Here is a 23,588-nt window from a genome sequence, read left to right as displayed (position 1 = left end):
CCCGCTTCCGGTCCCACTACAGTATTTTTAAATAATTTAAGTCAGGATTTTAACTGGGCACATCCAGAACATGAATCTTGTTGTTCTTCAGAGATTCCTTGGTTGTATTACTGTAATTATTTGGATTATTGTCATGTTGCATGATCCATCTTCTACCAGGCTGTAACTTCACAAAGAACGGCTTCAGGTTATGATCCAGGATTTCACAATATTCCTCTGAATTCATGATTCCCTATGTGAAGTTGTCCTGGTCCGGAGGATGAAAAGCCAGCCCAGAACTTAACATCCTCACTACCCTGCTTCACTATAGGGAGAAGGTTCCTTTGCTGGTATGCAGTGTTGACTTTTCACCAAAAATGACTGTTTTAGTTGTGACCAAACAGTTCCATTTTGGACTCATCTGTCCACAGAATGGACTTCCAAAAAGCTTCAGGTTTGTCCAGGTACTCGCTGGCAAAGTTGAGATGGGCAGCTTTGTTCGTTTTTGTGAGCAGATGCTTCTACCTAGCAAGGCTTCCATGAAAGCCTTGTCGATCTAATTATCTTCTGATTATTGAAGCATGCACGTGTCCCAGATGCAGCAAAAGAGGTCTGCAAATCCCTTGATGTGATGCACAAGTTGGCTTTCACTTGAATTATCATTTGTCTTGTGGGTCCTGCTGATATTTTAGAAGGTCATCCACTTCTAGGCTGGATTGTAGTAATTTTCAGTGTTCTCTAGTTCACAGTGGAATGATGAAGCTCAATTTTTTTAGATGACTTTATAGCTTTCCCCACACAGATGTGCTGTCACTACCCACTTCCTGAAGTCCCCAGAGATTTCTCTTCCTCTCAGCATGACTGACCTGTATAGGTTCACCTGGGTAAGACTTAAATGATGTGGTTATGTCTCTGTTTCAGTCAGTGATGCACAATCTTTTCGCTAAGACTCTCCCATTTCAGTCGGTCCATTTCAGTGGTTAGTTTAGCTACTAATTTGTCCTACCTGATCCTACTTGACTGCTTGTTTTAAGCAATGCAGCTCAGGGTTCACTTACTTTTGCACCTACATGAATTGACCAAAAACTCTTTCTAATTTAGTTTTGACTACACAATTGACGTAAAAAAATAAAAATTAGAAATGCTTTAAAATGCTAAACCTACACCTGTTATTTAACAAAATCAGGTTGAAACAATTGAAAATTCCAAATTGCTCAAGAGGTTCACAAACTTTTAAACAGCACTATATGTGTGTGTGTGTGTGTGTGCGTTTGTTAATGTGGTTTAGACCGACAAATGATCTGACATTTGACCTGGGAAAAGTTGACACTTGTGTTTAGAGCGACACAGGCAGTGTCGGCCTAATTCAAGACTTGTTTTTTAATTTTTTAGGGTCTATAAAAACGTTTTTTTCTGTAAAAAGAGAAAAATGTGGGCCTACTACTCAGCTAGGACAATAATTATGCATGAATTCATTTCTAAATATCTTATAAATATGATTTTTTGATCTGTCAGTGTAATCCCCTCGTCTGAGATTTTGTGTGTGTGTATGACATCCTACTGGCCGTTTTTTATTATTGCACTTTCACACACACACACAAAAGTACACACAAAGGGGGCGGTGGCATGACGTGTAATGTGGGCGTGAGGTATACCGGATCTCCCGCGAAAGCCACACGCGTCAACGTGGGATGCAGACAAACACAACGCAGAACTAACTGCACGGTAAGTAACAAGCATATATTCATGGTAAATACACCCAATTTAATGAGAACACGGTTATTTTTGTTGCGGTGAGGTAATTTCATCAAGGCAGGGCAACTTTTTACGCTGTTTTAAAAAGGTTTCATGATAGAAAATGGAACCTTTTTAATTCGTTGACGCAGATGCCTCGTTTGTTGTTGCTGGTTATTCAGATATCTCATTTAAACACGTTCGTGACGGTTGTTCCACCATAATAATTATCTCATATTAGGACAGGCGGTTGGGATCAAGGATGGATGGATTAATTTTCTTTACGAAGCGGATATTTTGCCGTGTTTTAAAAGCTCACTTAGCGTTATTTTGCCGTGAACTGCGCGAGAACTATACAAGTTTGAATTCTGTGTCGGCAAAATAGCGCTAGCAGGAGAGTTGCCGGTAGCCTCTTAGCACTATATTTTGCTGTGAAACGCGAGAGAACTACAAGTACCAATTCTGCGCCGGCAAAATAGCGCCAGCAGAAGAGTTGTCGGTCTCGCCTTTAACAGCTATCTTGCCGTGGGTCGCGCAAGAACTACAAGTAGGCCTACGAATTATGCACCGGAAAAAAAGCGCTAGCAGGAAAATATCCACTCCCTTTTCTCTAACGTTTGTATTTATCTTTAGCCATCTGTTACTTAATTAATGAGCGAGCTTGAGCATTTTCACGTATTGACAATTCCGAGGTGACGTCATCTCTTATTGAAAAGCATTAGACTTTGGATCGTTGTAGTTTGATTTGTGAGGATTATTTTGATTTTAAAATATGAGATGTTTATATTATTGTTTATAACAATCATTTCATTTTTCGAATCTTTAATTTTTCTTTGGGTACAGAGGCTCTTGATTTAAAGAAAAACATGCCAAGGCGAAGGTGTTTGAATCCCAAAAAAGAAGCAATGCTTTATATCGATACCGGAAGAGACAAACATGGACTTGATGTGAAATACATCAGTGAATTCAAAGGTAAGATACATCTCACAATAACAGTTAACTAAAAAGTCAATCTTCCACCTGACTTCATTATTATTTTTGTCATTACTAGGGAGAGGGGTCTTTGCTTGTGCTTCTTTTGAAAAAGGAGACTTCCTGCTAGAATATCGTGGTGCACTTCTAAGCAAACAAGAATGTGAGAGGAGACAGAGATTGTACCATGACAAAATGAAAGCATTCATGTTTGAGTTTCGCTTTGACGGAAGAACTTGGTGGTGCGTATTAAGTCCATGCTCCATTTAATTAGTCCATATTAAAAGTCCATAATTTGTTTAGATTCATTAGCTTTGAGTCAAAACCCGAATCAACACTACCAAGTTCTAACTATATAATATTAATAATTGGTTTTCTATTTGAAGTGTTGATGCAGCAACAGAGGATGGGTCACTAGGAAGACTGGTCAATGATGACCACATCAACCCAAATTCCACAATGAAGTATTTAAATGTGCAAGGAAAGCCCCATCTGTGTTTATTTGCGACACGGGACATTGACACAGGAGAGGAGATTACATATAATTATGGCGACTCTGACTGGCCATGGAGAAGCAAGGTATCATATCAGAATGTGATGAGTGGTTAGTGATCTGAAAATCAGTATTGACTGAATTAAACTCATGATGTTTGTCAATTTAAACCTCAGGAATCTGGCCAACAAAACACATCCACATCCAAGCTCACCATAGAGGAAACTACATCTACAGCGCCCACAGATGCTCGGAAACCTTTTCAAGAGGTAAATCATGTACACTCTTTTAGTGCTCTTTTACAGTCCATACGCTATTTACAGGTTAGGGTTGTCACAATACTAAAATTTCAAACTCAATATCGATACCCAGGAAAATACTTGATACTTAATACCATTCAATACCATACCAAAAGATATACTAATCCTAAAATAACAAAAATAAATAGGACAATCACTTTTTCACATGCAAATAAATAATTTAAACAAATGAAAGAATATGCCATATTAAAAAATGCCACTTTATTCTATGAATGACTGTCTGAGCCTGTCGTATCACTGGTCTGAATTTTCTTTGTGGTTGGAAGTTTTTTTTTTTTTTTTTTTTTAAAGACAAGCATGTCAATGTGCTCCTGTGCACTTCATGGCTTGCATATGAGCCCTGAATTTACTAAAAATGAGGCACAACTTGAAGCAGCAATGCACACTAAGCTAACTGTGAGGCCGTGGCTAATGGATAATAATAAAACAACAGTCACTTACTGAGCATAAGTCTAACCGTGGTAGCCAGCTAACGGCTGATAACAAAACAAGGCATCTGGCTTTTTCTTGTCCACCAAAACTGGCACGTTTAGCCCTCCTGCCACCACACTGGCCATACTAAGCAGCTGTAAAACATAACTGAACAAGCAAGGTTGCAGTGTGGGCTCTCCTGGGTGCGGGAGCCTATCTGCCGAGGCAGTGATGCTAGTGGAGTGTGCACGGCTGACGCTGCAGTATTGATAAAGTGATATTGTATCCGGATATGATGTGTTTGAAAAGTATCGATACTTTTGACAACCCTATTAAAAGTACACAACGGGATTGTTAATTGGATTTTAGCGCCACCTTTAACTCTTAAAAAACAGACAGTTTACCACTCATCCATGTCTGTGTTTGTTTCCTTCCTGTCTCTTTTGCAGCATTCTGACGCAGAGAAGTCTGCCCAACCCTCCGGAGTTGAACAGGTACATGTAGTTGTTTAATAGATTTCAACGCCATCTGGCAGTTAAAAACTGTATGCATATTTCTGCACTTTCAGTGAATTTGTAATCAAACATCATTTCTGTGCGTATTGTCTCTGTATTTTTCTCTTTCAGTCCATGATGGAGACAAGGCACTCCTCAATGAGTTTGAGCCAGAATAGTTCTCAAAAGGTAAATTACTTTATCACTAATGGGTGTCATTTAGCATCCAACTACAATAATTGTTTGCAGTGCTCAATCAAGTCACCAGTAATATTTTAGTGTACAGAAAAACTTATTGAAGGCTTGATAATATTTTGAATAGACTGAGTGTGTGTGTGTGTGTGTTATCACCTGAATTTATTGTGTATTGGACTGACACATTTCGTGATAGTATGTTCAAGTTTTAAGTCACAACCTCATCCATAGGTTTGAATGTGTGTTGTGTCCAAGTATGGCATAGACTGACACTGGCATACGCTGACTTTTGCCGAGAAAACATTTGCTGTAGAAGTTGAGTCGCACTCACCTACTTGTGTGTGTGTGTTCACATAATCTCATGGTTTAGAGGTACATTTAACTTCATTGTATCTTTAAGTCTCACAGTCAACCAATGTCACCTTTCTGTGGAGTTGAATCACTATACATACAGTATATCAATATACTTGGTAGGCTGTTGTTTTTTAAATGACCTAACATAAACTCTGTGTTTCTTGATCCTGAATCACTCTCAATCAGCAACGTAATGTAAAGCGTTGTCTCAATGAAGGTATGTCTATGTTTAATGTTTCCTTCCTGTCTCTTTTGCAGCATTCTGATGCAGAGAGGTCAGCCCAAACCTCAGATGTTGAAAATGTTGAACAGGTACATGTGGTTGTCAAATGGATATCAATGCCATCTGGCAATTAAAAACTGTCAAAGTTTACCGCTCATGCATATTTCTGCAACTTGAAACAAAACAGTCTGATGGCACCTGTGTGTAATGTCTCTGTATTTTTCTCTTTCAGTGCATGATGGAGACAAGGCACTCCTCAATGAGTTTGAGCCAGGGTGATCTGATTTCAGCATTTGAGCCACAGACCAGTTCTCAAAAGGTAAATTACGTTTTCCTCTAATGATTGTCATTTAGCATCCAACTACAATAATTGTTTGCAGTGCTCTAGGCTTGATCATATTTTGAATAGACCGAGTGTGTGTGTGTGTGTGTGTGTGTGTTATCACCTGGATTTATTGTGTATTGGACTGACACATTTCGTGATAGTATGTTCAAGTTTTAAGTCACAACCTCATCCATAGGTTTGAATGTGTGTTGTGTCCAAGTATGGCATAGACTGACACTGGCATACGCTGACTTTTGTCGAGAAAGCATTTGCTGTAGAAGTTGAGTCGCACTCACCTACTTGTGTGTGTGTGTTCACATAATCTCATGGTTTAGAGGGACATTTAACCTCATTGTATCTTTAAGTCTCACAGTCACCCAATGTCACCTTTCTGTGGAGTTGAATCACTATACATACAGTATATCAATATACTTGGTAGGCTGTTGTTTAAATGACCTAACATAAACTCAGTGTTTCTTGATCCTGCATCACTCTGAATCAGCAACGTAATGTAAAGCGTTGTCTCAATGAAGGTATGTCTATGTTTAATGTTTACTTCCTGTCTCTTTTGCAGCATTCTGATGCAGAGAGGTCAACCCAACCCTCAGAGGTTGAAAATATTGAACAGGTACATGTGGTTGTTAAATGGATATCAATGCCATCTGGCAATTAAAAACTGTCAAAGTTTACTGCTCATGCATATTTCTGCAACTTGAAACAAATTTGTAATCAAACAGTTTGATGGGACCTGTGTGTATTGCCTCTGTATTTTTCTCTTTAAGTCCATGATGGAGACAAGGCACTCCTCAATGAGTTTGAGCCAGAATGACCTGAGTCCACCGCACAATAGTTCTCAAAAGGTAAATTACTTTATCACTATTGGGTGTCATTTAGCATCCAACTACAGTAATTGTTTGCAGTGCTCAATCAAGTCACCAGTAATATTTTAGTGTACAGAAAAACTTATTGAAGGCTTGATAATATTTTGAATAGACCGAGTGTGTGTGTGTGTGTTATCACCTAGATTTATTATGTATTGGACTGACACATTTCGTGATAGTATGTTCAAGTTTTAAGTCACAACCTCATCCATAGGTTTGAATGTGTGTTGTGTCCAAGTATGGCATAGACTGACACTGGCATACACTGACTTTTGCCGAGAAAGCATTTGCTATAGAAGTGGAGTCGCACTCACCTACTTGTGTGTGTGTGTGTGTTCACATAATCATATGGTTTAGAGGGACATTTAACCTCATTGTATCTTTAAGTCTCACAGTCACCCACTTTCACCTATCTGTGGATTAGAATCACTATACATACAGTATATCAATATACTTGGTAGGCTGTTGTTTTTGAAATGACCTAACATAAACTCAATGTTTCTTGATCCTGCATCACTCTGAATCAGCAATGTGATGTAAAGCGTTGTCTTTATGAAGGTCTGTCTATGTTTAATGTTTCCTTCCTGTCTCTTTTGCAGCATTCCGACACAAAGAGGTCAGCCCAACCCTTAGAGGTTGAAGATATTGAACAGGTATACGTGGTTGTTAAATGAATTTCAACGCCATCTGGCAATTAAAAACTGTCAAAGTTTGGCGCTCATGCATATTTCTGCAACTTCAGTGAATTTGTAGTAATCAAACTGTCTGATTACACCTGTGTGTATTGTCTCTGTATTTTTTTTTCAGTACATGATGGAGACAAGTGACTCCACATTGACCTTGTGCCAGGGTGACCTGAGTCCAGAACTTGAGCCACAGACCAGTTCTCAAAAGGTAAATTACTTCATCTCTAATGAGTGTTATTTAAAGTCCAATTACAGTTAACGTTCAACAATTGTTTCCTGTGCATGTCAAGTCATCAGCAATATTTTTGTGCTCTGAGAAACTTCATTGGATGCTTGATAATTGAAGTCAGTTTGTACATATTTGTTCATCTAAGTTTTTTTTTTGTTGCTAGCAATCCCACATGCTTAATAAATATTTTGCCAACACTTTCTAAATAAATTACCCCCTACCCTCCCCAGGACTGTTGGAAACACCTTCTTGAGGTCTCAACACTGTCAGCCTTTGATAAGTGTGTTCTATGCTTGGGACCTATATCTTCTTTTACATGGACTGGATACAGATGCAAAGGTAAACCATATATTGATAGCATTGCTTTGAGTCCAAATTTAGACGATACAGCCAGAAACCAAACAAATGATGCAAATGGCAACCGAACAGTTGTCTGCATTGTGGACATGATGTAACGATTTAATTACTGGCAACTCTTCTTACACAATATAAAATACAGCACTGATTGGTACAGAGAAGAAAATTGTTTAAAGAAGTTATGTTGTAACTGTAACTGGCACTGTTTGTTTGACCCAACATTTTCTAACTCTGTTCACAGCATGTTCAAGAGTCTGGCATCTGTCCTGCTACAGACGGAAGCAAGGAGACGATGAAATATTAGACTCGGATGAGGAGCAGAACTCTGGAAGTGAATATGTCCCTGATTCAGATGATGATTCAGATTCAAGCATGACTTTGGTGCCTAATCAGTCTAAAGTGCGACAGAGGGAAGGAATACCAGCCTTACCCACTAACAACTCTAACAGTTTGGACACACATTTTCCAAATGAAGCTGGCACATCAAAATGTTTGCCCACAGATGTCATTGCTGGCGAAACGTCAGATTCAGAAATTTCTAGCAAAGACTCATCAAATAAGCATGTGAAGAACAAAGATAAAAAATCTCTAGAACATCTTAATTTGACCAATAGAAATTACTGTTTTGTTTGTGGTAAGCCACAAAGCAGACTGACTCGCCACCTGAAAGTACACATGTCTCACCCAGAAGTTGCATATGCATTTTACCTCCCTGATCACTCTCAGGAGCGCAAGACTTTGTTTGAAAAAATGCGAAACAGAGGAAACTTTCAACATAACACTGCCATACTCCAAGGTGAAAATGGACAATTAAAAGTGAAAAGGAGGCCAAAATCTACTGCAGTGGCTGGAAACTTTGTGCATTGTATGCACTGCCAGGGCTTATACGTACGCAAAGATCTGTGGAGACATGTCCGAAGATGTCCCTTAAGGCCAGAAAATTGCAATCTGGATAAACAAGCTGGAAGAGCCAGAGTTCTGTGTTTAGCTACAGCCCAAGATACCGTATTCAGTCAACACTTCTCGAGTGGAATGTGGAAGGTTCTTAGCACAATGAAGACGGATGAGATTGGCCTTGCTGTACGAAATGACCTATCTATTGTTCATTTGGCCCAGTCCCTGTACAATAAACATGGTCAAGATCCCACAAAGTACGAACATATTCGACAAAAGCTCCGAGAAGTGGGACGACTGCTGGTATGTCTGCGAGCAAACTTCTCTGTACACAGCCTGGAGGAAGCCATAAAGCCCTCAAACTTTCAAACAGTTGTTCAAGCAGTGAAGCAAGTTGCTGGATTTGACGAAGAAAGCCTCTCCTACCATACACCAAGCCTGGCTTTGAAATTGGGGCACACACTAAACAAAATCTGCGACATCATTCATTGTCGTGCACTAATGGCAGAAGATGCAACACTGGTGAAGGAAACTGAAACATTTAGGAAACTATATACCTCCAAGTGGTGTGAGTTGATTTCCCACAAAGCTCTGAGCACACTGAGCAGTGCCAAGTATAATAAGCCACCAACACTGCCCTTTACGGAGGATGTCCAGGTACTTCACCAGTACCTTCAGAAGACTGCTGACAGTGCTGTTAGTAACTTGGTAGAGGAAGCAACACCGAAAAACTATGCTGAGCTTGCGAAACTTACTTTAGCACAAATAATTGTTTTTAATCGGAGACGCGCTGGAGAAGTTTCAAAAATGCTCAGCAAAGGTTTTAATGAGAGAGACAGCACAAAGCTGCACAAAGATGTTGCCTTGGGTCTTTCTCAGCTCGAGCAAAGGTTGTGCAACTATTTCACCAGAGTAGAACTTGTTGGGAAAAGAGAGCGAAAGGTGGTGGTTCTTCTTGCACCATCTACGATAGAAGCGCTGTCACTTCTAACCAATAAAAGGAAGGAGTGTGGTGTCCCAGATGAGAATATTTTTCTATTTGGAAGACCCAAAACTTTAACATACTACAGAGGATGTGATTGCTTGCGTATTTACGCAAGCCTGTGTGGAGCTAAACAGCCAGAGCTCCTCAGATCTACACAACTTAGAAAACATGTCGCCACACTCACACAGATACTGAATTTGAAAAAAAATGAACTTGACCAGGTTGCAGATTTCCTGGGGCATGATATCAGAGTCCATAGGGATTTCTATAGGTTGCCGGTCCCAACCATGCAGTTGGCCAAGATCTCAAAACTGCTCTTATCCATAGAAAAAGGAGAGCTTTCTGGTCTACAGGGTAAATCTCTGGATGAAATTGAAATTGAAGGTGAGTGTTCAGAATGTCAGATGATGTCCTGTTTATCAGGGGTGGGAAAATATGGGTACCTCAAGATTCGATTCGCTTTAGATGCATCATTAGTACATTTGCTTACATTTCATAGCTAATGTAAACCACTGGTACGTTTTTAAAACAATTGCAGAACTCAAGGAAAAGCAAAGATTTATATTTCACACTGACTTTTATTAAAGTGGCAAGGCAACCTGGTTTACAATAGTGTGTCAGCGTTTGCTGTAACAAATGTTTAACTTCTCCCAGTGCAATATGCAGAAGATGACAGTGTTTTTTTTAAAAAATTTATATAAACTTTAAAAATCTATTTTTAATACCGGTAACTCTGAATCGAAGCAGAATTTTTTTTTATACAACGATTGATGCATAAAAAAAAACAATTATCGCTCTCACCCCTAAGGAGTGGCATCCTTTCCATCTTGCATCTGTTACAGCTTACAGCTAGTTTTTCTATAGCAAATGCAACGTATTTATCTAAATAGCATCACATTATCTGCTTTAAACTTGTACACAGTACAACATAATGTTGGTGTTTAATCAGTCAACAAGGTCACCTATGCTGAAATGTGAGGAAATGTTTGCCATTGAAATTTATGACTAGAAAACTTTTTTTTTAATGTTCTGTATGCCTCCCTAACTCCCTCCAGGATAGTTTGGAGTAATTTTAGATTATCATCAGTGTTGATACAAAATTTAGTATTTGGTGGAGGAATTTAAGAGATTGTGTGTACATTATTAAATTGGCAGAACAATTCTAAAACTTGAGGCCTTGGGGTCTGATGTCTCACTGATCTTTTCTTATGACTATCTTTTTCTAGATAACTTATCATTCAGTGAGAATGAAAATAATGATGGCAGTGACTCAGAGGGCAGCGACACAGAGGTCGGAGGACCACTTTGTGAAGATGGCAAAGACCTGGATCCAGCCTCAGACTCTACGATCCTTGAGCAGGAACAGAACTCTGGTGGCCACGGTAGGTTCTCTGTCTACTTTACAAATTTTCTCTCAGCAGACGGGGCAACAAAGGCCGCCCGGTATCAGTATTTGTTGATGAGACAATTTTCACACGTCGTTTTTGTTTTTACCAGATAAGCTGTCACATGTGACGTCTACAGTAGGAGACACAGTCCCTTCAACTGGCGGTAAGACAAGCTTTAGGGTCTTTGGATTATGTTATGAAAATATGCAATGATGTAAGGCCTCCTGAGCAATGAAATGAGCTAAAAAAAAAAACATAAAATAAAGTCACGTAACTGCTTAAGACTAGATGCAGTCGGTAATGGTCTTTTCTTTTGCCATCCTGCAGCCACACAATAGCCTGCATTAGGCCATAAATAATGGCTGTGGAGAGTACTATCTACTTCCTGTTTTTGTGTTGCAGCCACTGTAATTGACAAATAATCTGTGACATTAGTTAGACTTACCTTCTGATTGTTCAAGTATCTGTAAATATATATATATATATGTATTTTTTGTTTTGTTTACTTACAGTCCTCTCAGGAAAAGACGATGCTGATCAAGAAAGTGAGGGAAGGAGACAGCCAAAGAAAATGTGGAGCAAAGCCGAGGTCGCTGCAGTGATGCGACATTTTGGAAGCCACATAAAAAAAGGAAAACTTGCCTCCAAAGTTGAATGCAGCCAGTGTAAGCGGGCAGAAGACCCTGTGCTGTCACAACGGACTGTACAGAATATTAGAGACTTTGTGAGAAACCGAATAACCACAGCCAAAAGGCAGGCCCAGAAGAGACGGTAAACCCATTTGCTGGTATCTCACTAAGCAACGAATGCTTGCGAACATAGAGAATTTGGGGTTTTTGTCGGGATTCATAAAAGGTTGCAGAAATGTTCAGTTTTCACTTGTCAGTATTTCCTGTTGCAAAGTTTTTTTTAACATGTTCAGACAGTTTTTCACTTTCTGCAAGCATCTTCTGAAACCTTATATGAACCGTGACAAAAAAAACAACAAATTTGCTATTTACCCAAGCATTCATCACTCAGTGAGATACCAGCATGAGAGTTTCATTTAAAACTAAATTCTGGGAACTTTTTATTTATGTATTTAATTATATTTTCACTTAATTCTTCAGACACTAAGAACTCCCTGCACTTTTTCTCTTAGAAATTAAAACGAAAATCTTAAGGGAGATCTGAAGTATATGCCACAAAGGAGGTGGGACTAGGTCACACACACGCTGTTTCTGGTTACTGTTGCAACATAAGGGTGGAAGTGCGAGTATGGGGCACGGCCTATATGGCGCTACAATAACTGGTATCAGCGTAGGTGTGTGACTTACGGAAGTTGCAAGTCCCGCTTTCCCCGTGGCATATACCCCATTTACTTGCCTAATTTTCAATTGACCTTAACACAAGCTAATGACCCTGGCAGCACCCAGCACTTTTTGTTAGCAAATAGCCCAATTTGTTTTAAAACTTAATGTTTAAAATTAAACTAAAAGCCTTTAACAAATTTGAAAGTTATAAACATGCTTAATAGCATTTCAACATTTAAAAAAATATTAATTTTGACCCCATTTTTTTTCTTTTGCTACAAATGAATATCAGCTCCAAATGTGGTTATTGGCCTCTTTGACTACAAATAATCAGTATGGTGTCGGCACTGTCTATCACTACTACTATAAACTCTATATTGGAATATTAAACTACAAGGCTCTGGATTTTCAGTAGGATAAAAATGGAACACCAACACGTAGTGCGTAGTGGCTCGGAACACCTTGATTAGAAAGGACTTTGTAGAAAACAGTGTACAGTGTCTAGACCAGTCATACTTGTTAATAAAACATCTGTGTTTACTTTAATTTAGATTGCGTTTGTATGTTTTTACGTTTGTGATATTACAGCTTGGTTAGTGTGGGGTTGCTAATTTCTGAGGTTTAAAGGAGCCTGTGTCATTAAATAGACACTTTCCTACATTCTTTGTGCAGTTGCGTCTTAATTTGTGTGGCTGCAAATGTGAGGTAATTGCCTTTTTAAAGTCTCAATAATGTTGATGCTCATTACTGTCGTATTTTTTGTATTAGTCATGAAGAAACACTTACAGGGGTGAATTCATCATCCATCTATATCCAATTGCTCTCTTTTGGTTCTGTTCACCTAATGCATAGTGGTGTCAGGTGGTGTATTTATGTTAATTTTGGGTGGTGGGGGGCGTGACTACCTTGTCCCTTTAAAGTCACCTTAATCCTGTTTTGTCCTTGTAAACCACAATTCAAGTGTCGTCCCAAACCACCATTTTGTCAGGTCTGATATCTCAGGTTGTTAACCTCTTTTCTAAGCTCTGAAGGGTGCTAAATTCTTCTCAATTTTTTTGAAGTGATTTAGCCTTACTCCCATCATTCTAAACCCTTTTAAAAGGTGTGTCAACTTAAATCACCACCGGGCCTGTTTCTGAAATTTGTCAGTCTATACCATATAAACAGGTATGTGTGTGTGTGTGTGTGTGTGTGTGTGTGTGTGTGTGTGTGTGTGTGTGCGTGTGTGTGTGTGCGTGTGTGTGTGTCCTATACATAGTCACCGACCCCCACCTCGACCCAACAGGCCTTTCGTGGGGCAAACGACCAGCAAGACAATGCAACCAAATGCTGAGGGGCGCTCGTTTTGCTAACTACAAGTTACTTTGATTCATTCATTCCGGGTTTTCATGAACCGCTTCACAATGGTGCACACGTGTGCCGTTCACGGGTGCAAAATTGGGCGAACAACAATGTGAAATGAAACTTCTAGATCAGGGGTGCTCAATTCCGGTCCTGGAGCCCCTATCCAGCTTGCTTGCCATGTTTCTCTCCACGAACACACCTGATTCATGATCAGGATCGTTATCAGGCTTCTGCAAAGCTTGCTGATTAGCTGACCATTAGATTCAGCTGTGCTGCAGGAGTAAAACATGGAAAACAGGCTGGATAGGGGGTCTCGAGGACCGAACTTGAGCACCCCTGTTCTAGATAGTATTCACATGTCGTCATTTGCCCCACATTGTGTGGCGGTCCATGGAATGTCGAATGGGAACGGCAAAGAAGTGTCCGGAATTACAAAGATTCATCGAAAGCATTTCCAACCGACAAAGTCTACCAAAGTGTGTTCTGACCATTTTGATTAAGGTGTCATTATAAGATGGTAAAAAGGCTTTTACCATAATGCAATTGTGATATATGTGAGCCGCTAGCCGTGGCTAGCTCTGGCTAAAAATAGATTTGTGGTCAAGAGTTTCGATTTTGAGATCTCTCCAAATACCCTCCTTAAGGTCTCTTATTTTCCTTTCCCAGCAGCTCAAAAGTTGAAATTGTTGACAACAATGAATGAATCAACAATGTTGTTGTTTTCGTTGTAACATGCTAGCGCTAGTAGCTAGCGTGTTCGGGGGAACTAGCGACTTGGTTTAAAAATAACCCGAGATTCTTCACCTTGAATTCCCAATTGATAAATGCACATTGCAACCAATAAAATCCGACAGTACAGAAGACGCAAGAATGTCTGTTTTGAGAGCCATCCTACCTTAGAGCATACGTTTTCAAGTCGTCCGGTGCGTACAGTATTGGCAAAAGTTTGAAATCCAATCGATTCCACTAACCAAACGTTTCAACGTGTACCGATGCAAGAGTGCTAAATCTTCTGCATATGTTTTGCTTACACAAGTAACGTTAGAGGAAGCTGGGGGTGACATTTATCAATAACAAAATAACATTTGGTGTAAACTCAATAGAAGCAAAGCTGACTTCACTGGAAAGTTGCCCGACAATGAGGGGTGGGCTCGCGATCTCGTGACGTCAGTAAATACTATGTATATAATGGGTTTTCACAGACTTGTGGGGCCCACCCATCCTTTGCTGGGCCCCACAAGTTTTAGACCTTTTTTTGAGGGTCAAGACTTGGTTTTAGAGTTTTAGGTTTGAATTGGGTTATGGTTGAGATTAGGGTAAGGAATGGTGGTAGGCAATGTTGGTGCAGTTTGCTTACGCACAGCTACTGTACTTTATCCTGGTTGTTAGTGTAACAAATATTGCCCGTCACCCTCAATTTTTTTAATTTGCCCTTTTAAACACTTCCCCCTGGGGAATGTGTGTGCGTGCCTTAACCCTGTGTTTTCTTAAACCAACCAGAGACAGTTAAAAAAGGAAAAACTCTTTGAATTTCCCTCCAGCAGGGACTGGATTTCGTTTTTACAACCCACAGGAAACACATACCTCAGCGCTTACCGAGATCTAAAATCCTGTTCAGCACGCAAACTAGCGATAAAGACTTCTTATCAGTCCCCAGACCACTTTTATGGTCTGGTCTATCTACAGGAATCAGCCATGTGTTTTTGGAAACAATGACCCTTGGAAGTTATACGGTACAAAAGTCACTATCGGTACTATCCTCAAGAATCCTGCCGCTCGTAATTAATCTGAAGTCTACATAATTCGGGACATAAACGGACTCTATGTACTTTACTGACATCAAGTGACTTCTGTTGTTTATCTTTGTACACAACCTGTATGTCTATCTCAAATGAATGATGTGTGTAACTTCTGCAGCCATCTAAATTTAGCTAATTAGTAATCTTAGCGGATTCAATAACTTTATAATGGCGGCAATGTTTGAAATGTGTTCAGAATGAGAAATGAATTCAATGAATTCAATCCTCATCAAAAACTATCAAATGCTATCCCAAAAGCTTGGTCTCAGTCGACCAAGTCTGCTTCACGGAAGAGGCGGGATTACTTCTCCGACCCCCTGGGAGAAAAGTTTAAAAGTCAGCGCGCGAAAGAACTTCCCCATCTTCTTCTCTCTTCTCCCTCTTTGCTCTCCTCTTCTCTTCTTGCCCCATGTACTTCTCCTGACCATCACGAGAGACGTGGTCGCCGAACACGCTGAGAGCGACCACATAGCTTCCTTCTCTGAGCGCCCCAAAGCACGCATCACGCAAGGACTCGCAACCACACTGCGCGTCCCAAAACGCGCGTCTGTTCCTTCCGCTCTCTGAATCACATAGCGTCTCGCCGACCCAGTTCCACGACGGCTGTTAGGCACCGAGCCGCTGGGCGCCAGTGACCCATTTCTGCTCCAGCCGTGCACCCAAGACGCCCCACAGCACCCAAACCAACTGACTGCGACGTCAACTGCGCAAGCACATCACCACCAACCAGAGACATGCAGCGGCCTCTCAGTTGTGCGGCCATCACCATCAGCCAGAGACTCCAGTGCAGTATTCCAGCTGCGTGTGCGGCGACCGCCCAGATTGTTTCCAACTGAGTTTTCTTTAACTGAGGATCGCCGCTCGCCGAGTCCCTCTCTCTCCCGTGCACCTGAACCAGTCCGTAAGTGCGCCTTCATTGCAATCTGACCATACCAATGGCGCAACGCTTTGATTCAAATATAAAAGGATTGACAGGTCAAAACGCTTCCATCTCTATTCCCCATGTACCTTTTCCATTACCTTTTTATCTTAGTTCATTAGATTGCATGTTTTTTTTTCTTTTTGATTCACATATTTTAATTCAGTTTCATTAATAGGTTAGGCTGTGTTTGATATATGTATATGTGTCTGAGTGGATTAGTAATTATCTTATTAAAGCAAAGAACTCCATGATTAACTAGATGAACTTCAGATTATGAATACTTGATAATAGGATTTTTATCGTTTATTTTGCTCCTACAAACAAACAAAGTCAACGTGGTGCCCCCAGAGGTTGCTGAGGAAATTACAACTCCCCTCAGTACCGTCTAAATTTCTCGTTCACCACTACGGCAACCCAAATAATCGCTAGATTAGTAATCCATTTAAGTCCGTTCTTGTCTTTGAGATTGATTTAATTAGTAACAAAACAAACTGACAACAAACAAACAGACACGGTAAGAAAACCGTGTGTCTCCGCAGCTCAACGCTGCCTGACTGAGCTTCTTACTGGACAAATCATACATCAGCATGAATAATAACAATGCATCATCATATAGGAAGAATAGCATCATAACTATGACATGTCTTTTGGCATGTAACCTATACATAACCCGGCCCCTAATTGTTTTTTACGCATGGAAACAATTACAACAGTCTGTACAGATAACAGTCCATTGATACCGATGTCTACAGTCCAGTTCACATTGCCTCCAGAAGAAGACAAATCTTGGCGATAGGTCGTTCCAGTTCGCTAGTCTTGGCCTACAAGCGAACTCGACAAACATATGCACGCTCATCAGGCATTGTGTCAATGACTGCCCATGACCCAGGAATTCCTTGGTGCTGAATCGTCCACAATTACACCAACATCTCCTGGCGCGGAGTTCCGTGATGCTCGCGCCCACCTATGACGTGTTTAGAGCTCAGGCAGATACTCCTTCACCCAGCGTTTCCAGAAAAGATCTGCCATGTACTGAACCTGTTTCCATTTTCTCTGAGCATAGAGATCATTGATGCTAAAAAGCCCCACGGGTAGAGTTGGCTTTGTCTTCAGCAGCAGCAGGTGATTCGGGGTGAGTGCCTCAAGATCATTTGGATCGTTGGAAGATGCAGTAAGTGAACGACCATTAAGGATTGCTTCAGCCTCACATAGAAAGGTTTGAAGACCCTCTTCATCCAGACGTGCATGCAAAGTAGCATTAAGGACTTTCCTGATGGATCAAATCAAACGTTCCCATACATGGTGGAAAGCAGCTGGAGTGTTTAACACCCACTTAATGTCTCGCTGCAGCAGAGCGCCTTCGATCTTGGCCATGTTCCATTCTTGCATAGCTTTATTGAGTTCTCGCTCTGCTCCAACAAAGTTTGTTTGTTTGTTCAAACGTAGCTCCTCAACCTGGCTTCTCCTCGGGATGAATCGACGCAATGCGTTGATAAACGAGTCCGTGTCCAAAGAAGCTGCCGCTTCCAAATGTATAGCACGAATGGCCAAGCAAGTGAAGATGACTCCATACCTTTTGGCCGTTCCTCTTCCACGCTTGACTTCAAAAGGGCCAAAATAGTCAACTCCAGTCTTGCTGAACGGTGGTTCATCTGGCATCACTCTGTCTTGTGGCAGGTCCGACATCTGTTGTTGCCCATCAGCGCTGTGTAGTCTCTGACAGATGACACACTTAGTTAATACCTTTCTGACTGCAGCGGTTGCCCCTTGGAACCAAAATCTCTGACGCAATTTAGATATAACATGTCCACAATGACCTACTTCTCTGTGGATTTTTCGGATAATCAGTTCAGAAACTTTGTGGTCTTTGGCCAAAAGGATTGGGTGTTTTGCCTCTTCTGGCATAGCAACTCTGCTAAGCCTTCCTCTGACTCTCGTGATCCTATCTTGTAGTACTGAATCAAGTTTGTATATGCTGCTGCCGTTTCTTATTGGTCCACCCTTTTGTAGAGCAACAATTTCCTATGGAAACCTCTGTCTTTGGCAGTGGGACACAATTTCTACTTTGGCATCCTTTAAGTCTTCCACTGTAACGCTCACATTTCCTAGAGTTGATTTGTATTTTGACATAATTTTGTAGAGTTGTCTCCTTTGAAGTTCGTTAGTAATCGGTTCAATGTTTGCAGTAAGCTCCTTTATTTTCCGTGCTAGACAAAGCAACATGTTCTTTGCTTTGCAAATCCAAGCCACTGCTCTTTTGAGTCTTGTCCATGAAGAGAAGTGTTCTATCAACAGATCAATGACGTTCATATTATCTCCTACTGTAATAGTATTGACTTTAACAGCTGCTATCTTCTTTACTTCAGGGTACTGTGTTCATGAGGTCGCCTATATGATCAGGCACATTTGGCCAGTAATTGACAGACTTGCTAAGGGAATGCGGTCTTGAAATCCAGGTCGTATTATGTAGGAAAGACTTCACCTTCTGTCCACTTGATGTGTAATCGGCAGGATTCAGTTTTGTGTTTATGTGTTGCCACTGGGTGACTGTTTTAGAGACCCTGTTGGCAACGAATGTAGGGAATCTTGTTGTATTGTTGTTGATGTACAGCATTACTGCCATACTATCAGTCCAGAAAATTGAGTCTTCAAGCTGTATCTGTAACTCCTTCAACATTCTGCCCATGCGCCCAGCCAAAGTCGCTGCAGTTAATTCCAAACGTGAAATAGTAGTAGGCTAGAGAGGTGTGAGCCTGGATTTACCTATTACGAAAGTACAATGAAATTGATTGCGGCTATTCCATTGTACCAAGTAAGTCACTGTGCCATAGCCATCTTCACTAGCATCACAGAAATGGTGCAGTTGGAAAAATATAGAATGTGTACCGGCTTGAAACTCGTTGAGGAGTACCAAGCTCTTCATCAATTCAGTCCATTGTTGGGCGAGGGCATCCGGTACTGTGTCATCCCAGCCTAGCCTCATTCTGCATAACTCTTGTAGAATTTGTTTTGCAGATAAAATGACTAGTGACAGCATTCCTAGTGGGTCATAGATGGAGCTCACCATAGAAAGGATATTCTTGTGAGAGGTTTGTCATGAAGGTTAATTTTGAATTCAAAGCGATCTGTCTGGACACACCATTGCACTCCAAGGGCCCTCTCCAAGGGAAGTGATTCAGTTATGTCATCCAGATCCAGGTCTTGTACTTCTTCTTTCGCTCTGTCATTTTCAGGTATGGTTGCCAGTACCATCCGACTGTTGCTTATCCATTTTGTCAAGTGGAAGTCCCCTGTCTGACAGACGGCTTTCAAGTCATGACACAGCAATATAGCTTCCTCCACGCTACTGACTGATCTCAGTCATCAACATAGAAGTTTTGCAGTACTGTGTCGACCACCTTAGCATTGAACAGATCCTTGTTGTCTTGTGCACACCGTCTGGGAGCCTAACTGGCACAACTTGGTGATGAAGTAGCACCGAATATAGATACAACCATCCTGTACTCTCTCAGGGCGCTGTTAGTGTCTCCTTCTGACCACCATAAGAATCGCATCAGGTCGACGTCCTCTGGTGGCACTTGAACATGGCCTCCACATCTGCCATCATAGCCACTAGTTCTTGACAGAATCTAGTAATAACTCCAATCAGGGTGCTAGTGCTGTAGAAGTTCCCCAGAGTAGTCCCTTGATATGAAGCACCACAGTCAAAGACCACGCGGATCTTATTCTTCTTAGGGTGATACACTCCATGGTGTGGAATATACCAAACTCTTTCATCGTCATGGTTTAGTACTGTGAGAGGAACCTTTTCTGCATAGTCCTTGTCCATCATGGTAGCCAGGAAGCTGATATAGTCCTCACAATATGAGTCACTCTTGATTAACTTCCTCTTTAGACTCATAGCTCGTTGTTCTGCTATTACTGTTATTTGGCATTCGAAGGTCCTTTTTCTTCAACGGGAAGACCAACAGCATAATGTCAATCTACAATCTTTGTTGATTGTGACATTATTTCCATGAACTAAAGAGCCTCTCTTGACATCTCCATCATGGCCCGCCTCAGAGAAGTCATACTTGAAGTGATGATTCCACAGTTCATCCAATCTGGTCACGGAAATCCGTTTTGATATGACCTTTGTCATATATTTGCAGTCGCCTACTCTCAATGGCCCATTTACTGTCCATCCCAGGATTGTCTTTACAGCATATGGCCCATCGTCTATGCTGCTGATGAGCTTCCTTGGCTCCCTAATCTTTGGAACATTGGTACCGATCAACAGATCTATATCCGCATCAATATGAGGAATGAGGAATCCAGACTCAGAATCCCTTTTTTCTGAGAAACTCTAACTTATCTTTATGAAGGGATTTAGTCAATTTCTTGCATTGTTCCATCACATGATCACCTTGACAGAAGAGACAAGGTTTTTGGAAAGCACTTATTGCTCCAGTAACTGTGTTTATTTCTGCCTTTGTAACTGTAGATTGATTGGTCACTGGTGTGACATTAGTTGTGAAAACAGCTTTACTCTTTGGCAAAAGGGTCCTCATGTGCCCCAAAAAAATATCAAAATTGAGATATTGATATATTCAAATTATGCACTTAATTCCCTTTAAAATTATATATAATACATGGATGGATGTACCTCAAAAATTGACAAAGTTACAGCAGTTTTAATGTTGGAAGGTTGTTCCCTTGTTTTGAGAAAAAGGAGTGTAGGAGCCAATTGTGTATTGGATAAATTGTACTTGTTATTCCACAAAAAACAAACACCCTTGAAGCCAGAGTAACGATGAGTCTTGAATGCAAACGACAGGACCACGTCTTGATGTTTACTATTTAATAAAACACAAAATAAAAAACTGTACAAGCACGTCCAAAAAAAGGTTGAATCGTCTGGTTAAAAAACTATGTCACTTCTATCATGATCTGGGTTCATTTGTCAAGCGTTCAGCTCATTCCTGTTTTATTTATGCACATTCATTAGTCACTTGACTATCCAGAAAATAGTTCCAATAAAGAAATATCTAAACAATTTGTTCGTTTGTACTTTTAAACAAATAAATTCTAATATATATATGAAATAATAGCTCCACGTATGCCGCAGCCTCAAGTCCCCATCCCGGCTCCACGTCTGCCGCAGTCTCAAGTCCCCATCCCGGCTTCACGGCAGCCTCAAGTCCCTGTCCCGGCTCCACAGCAGGCTCAAGTCCCCGTCCTGTCATGTTGTGGTTTCTCTTATTGGTCATGTTTTCCTAGTGTGTCTCCCTTTGTCAATGTCTCGTCAAGTTTCATCATATCCTCCTGTTCGGTCCCTGGTGTTACCAATCAGTTCCCCAAGTCACGTGTGTCTTGTACAGGTGTCTCTCGTCTCGTTACTGTGTGTATTTAGTTCCCTGCTTTCTTTCAGTCCTTGTCGAGTCATTGTCACTGTCACACCCATGCCATGTCCTGTTGTCATCATTTCCTTGCTTAGCCGTGATCCTGTTTGGTTTGTTGCTTTGACTTGTGTTTTTGGATATTGTTGATTTTGTTATTTTCGCCAAGTACCTTGTTAGCCTTTTTCTAAATTAAACCCCCTTTTTAACTACTTCCTTGCCTGGCTGCTTTTGCTCCCTGCATTTGGGTCATCCACCAAACTCCACCCTTCTGACAATTTACAGGAACTTACAGGGACGAGCGGAGGTCCTACTCGAGGGTAGGTGCTCCGCCGGCCCGATAAACTCCTGATCGGGCTTTTGTGCTGATTGGCCTAAGTCTCTTCCACCAAAACAATTCTCTTAACTCTTTCACTGCCACTGACGTTTAAAGACGTCAAGTAAAAACCTACGCTTCACTGCCAATGATGTCAAAAGACGTCATCCAATGATTTTTTTTTTTTTTTGAAACGGGTAGAGGAAACCCTTCCGCATGTCTGGTGAAAGTTTCAAGTCTGTCTGTTGTGCCTAATGACTATTTTTGGCCCCTAGAGGGCAGCAATGACTCTCTTTTGACAAGATCGGGTGGTTTTCTGATGAAAAGCTGAGAGTCCAATCTTTCATTTGGTAGTATGTGTGTTTCCATAGTCCAAACACAACATTTTCTGTGGACCTTGAAAGATCACTCAAAATGCTTAAATCGGCTGGCAGTGGGGACAACCCGTTTCTGAAAACGTCTGGCAGTGAAAGAGTTAATAATCCTTTGCCTATTTTCGTTCCACTCTACTGTTAGCCTTTTCAAATTCTTCATCTAGACGCCGTCTCCTCTCACTCAAACTATCCATCCACGGCAAGTACAAAAAGCTGAAAAAATGACAACCGCTACAAGTTTTTCTCTTTCCACGTTGTTCTGATATTTGCGGCGCCGTGCTTGGGTGACATCACAGAAACCGTCGCAAGGCGATTACGTGTTGATAAAAACTCATGACTTGCGAGTCAGCCTTTTCAAATTCTTCATCTAAACGCCGTCTCCTCTCACTCAAACCAATCCATCCACGCCACGTACAGTACATAAAATATAAAGCAGAGAAAAACAGCAATCACCTAAAGTTTTTCTCTTTCCTCGTGATTTTTGTCGCGCGGTGCTTGGCTGACGTCACGGGAGAAACCGTGGCACGGCGTTTACATGTCGATCGAAACTCGTGACGTCGCGAAATGGGTCGTACTTCGCAGTGGACACACAGCCACAAGCGGGCCGGCTAAGAGGACGGTTTCTGTGAAAGTCCCTACTCCCCTCCCCATACCCAAACGCCCTGCAGTAGAAACGTGGCAAATAATATCTTAGGAAAAAGATATGAATCTCAAATTTTCAGGAACTCTTAAAATAACAGTGGAAAGTCAATTCCAATTCCAGGTAAGGCCATCGTCCGAGATTTGAACCCTTTAAATGTTTTGGAAGTTTGACCTCTCAACAGATGAAATAAGCCTCAACTTTGTTTTTTTTATTTATTTTTTTTTTTTTCTGGAGAGCTCAGTATTGTTCATTCGGTAATTTTACCGATTTGACATGTCATCATCATTGCTCTCCTTTTTTTTTTTATATACATATATATATTTTTTTTTAAATTATTTTTTTGTATGTGGGTGAATATACTGTATGTATGTGCGTGCATTCATTAGTTTACCTAAAACCTATTAAAAAAATTAAAAAATTCCATACCATTTCCCTAAACCGAACACTTCCAGCCAGAGTCGTGAGGCCGTCAGGAAACCCGAGAAAGGACCAAAGAAAAGAAAGGAAAATAAGCCTCAATTTTGAAGATCGCATTCAGCTTGTAATTCATCTTCTGAGGCATCAGCCAAAGTTTAGTTATTTTATTGTTGCTCCTTGTCG

The 23,588-nt window shown here is 40.8% G+C and overlaps 2 protein-coding genes across 2 annotated transcripts in view; one reads left to right on the top strand and one right to left on the bottom strand.

The window, feature by feature from the left end:
• The window catches only part of top2b (DNA topoisomerase II beta), a 131,332-nt gene that overhangs the window by 92,209 nt on the left and 15,535 nt on the right, over window positions 1-23,588 (bottom strand). The gene's annotated exons all lie outside the window — the stretch shown is intronic.
• On the top strand, window positions 1,235-13,424 carry LOC144037778 (uncharacterized). The gene is made up of 18 exons (XM_077549539.1): window positions 1,235-1,704; window positions 2,557-2,685; window positions 2,765-2,927; window positions 3,072-3,264; window positions 3,355-3,447; window positions 4,359-4,403; window positions 4,536-4,592; window positions 5,211-5,264; window positions 5,408-5,494; window positions 6,075-6,128; window positions 6,283-6,360; window positions 6,981-7,034; window positions 7,189-7,275; window positions 7,527-7,635; window positions 7,895-9,916; window positions 10,759-10,914; window positions 11,030-11,083; window positions 11,433-13,424. Exons 2-18 carry the CDS (start codon window positions 2,580-2,582, stop codon window positions 11,693-11,695), a joined length of 3,675 nt encoding a protein of 1,224 aa, XP_077405665.1. The 5' UTR covers window positions 1,235-1,704; window positions 2,557-2,579; the 3' UTR covers window positions 11,696-13,424.

This window comes from Vanacampus margaritifer, chromosome 17 (assembly GCF_051991255.1).
Source record: "Vanacampus margaritifer isolate UIUO_Vmar chromosome 17, RoL_Vmar_1.0, whole genome shotgun sequence".
NCBI classification, from domain to species: domain Eukaryota; kingdom Metazoa; phylum Chordata; class Actinopteri; order Syngnathiformes; family Syngnathidae; genus Vanacampus; species Vanacampus margaritifer.
Note: the sequence above shows the minus strand (reverse complement) of the source record. Positions and strands in the feature narration are given on the sequence as shown.

What these genes read in the sequence shown, in the direction of transcription:
- LOC144037778 (XM_077549539.1), top strand. Translation starts at nt 2,580, where the DNA reads ATGCCAAGGCGAAGGTGTTTGAATCCCAAAAAAGAAGCAATGCTTTAT. An exon ending in CTCGGAAACCTTTTCAAGAG is followed by an intron (nt 3,448 to 4,358) that starts GTAAATCATGTA and finishes TCTCTTTTGCAG; the next exon opens with CATTCTGACGCAGAGAAGTC. An exon ending in AGGTTGAAGATATTGAACAG is followed by an intron (nt 7,035 to 7,188) that starts GTATACGTGGTT and finishes TTTTTTTTTCAG; the next exon opens with TACATGATGGAGACAAGTGA.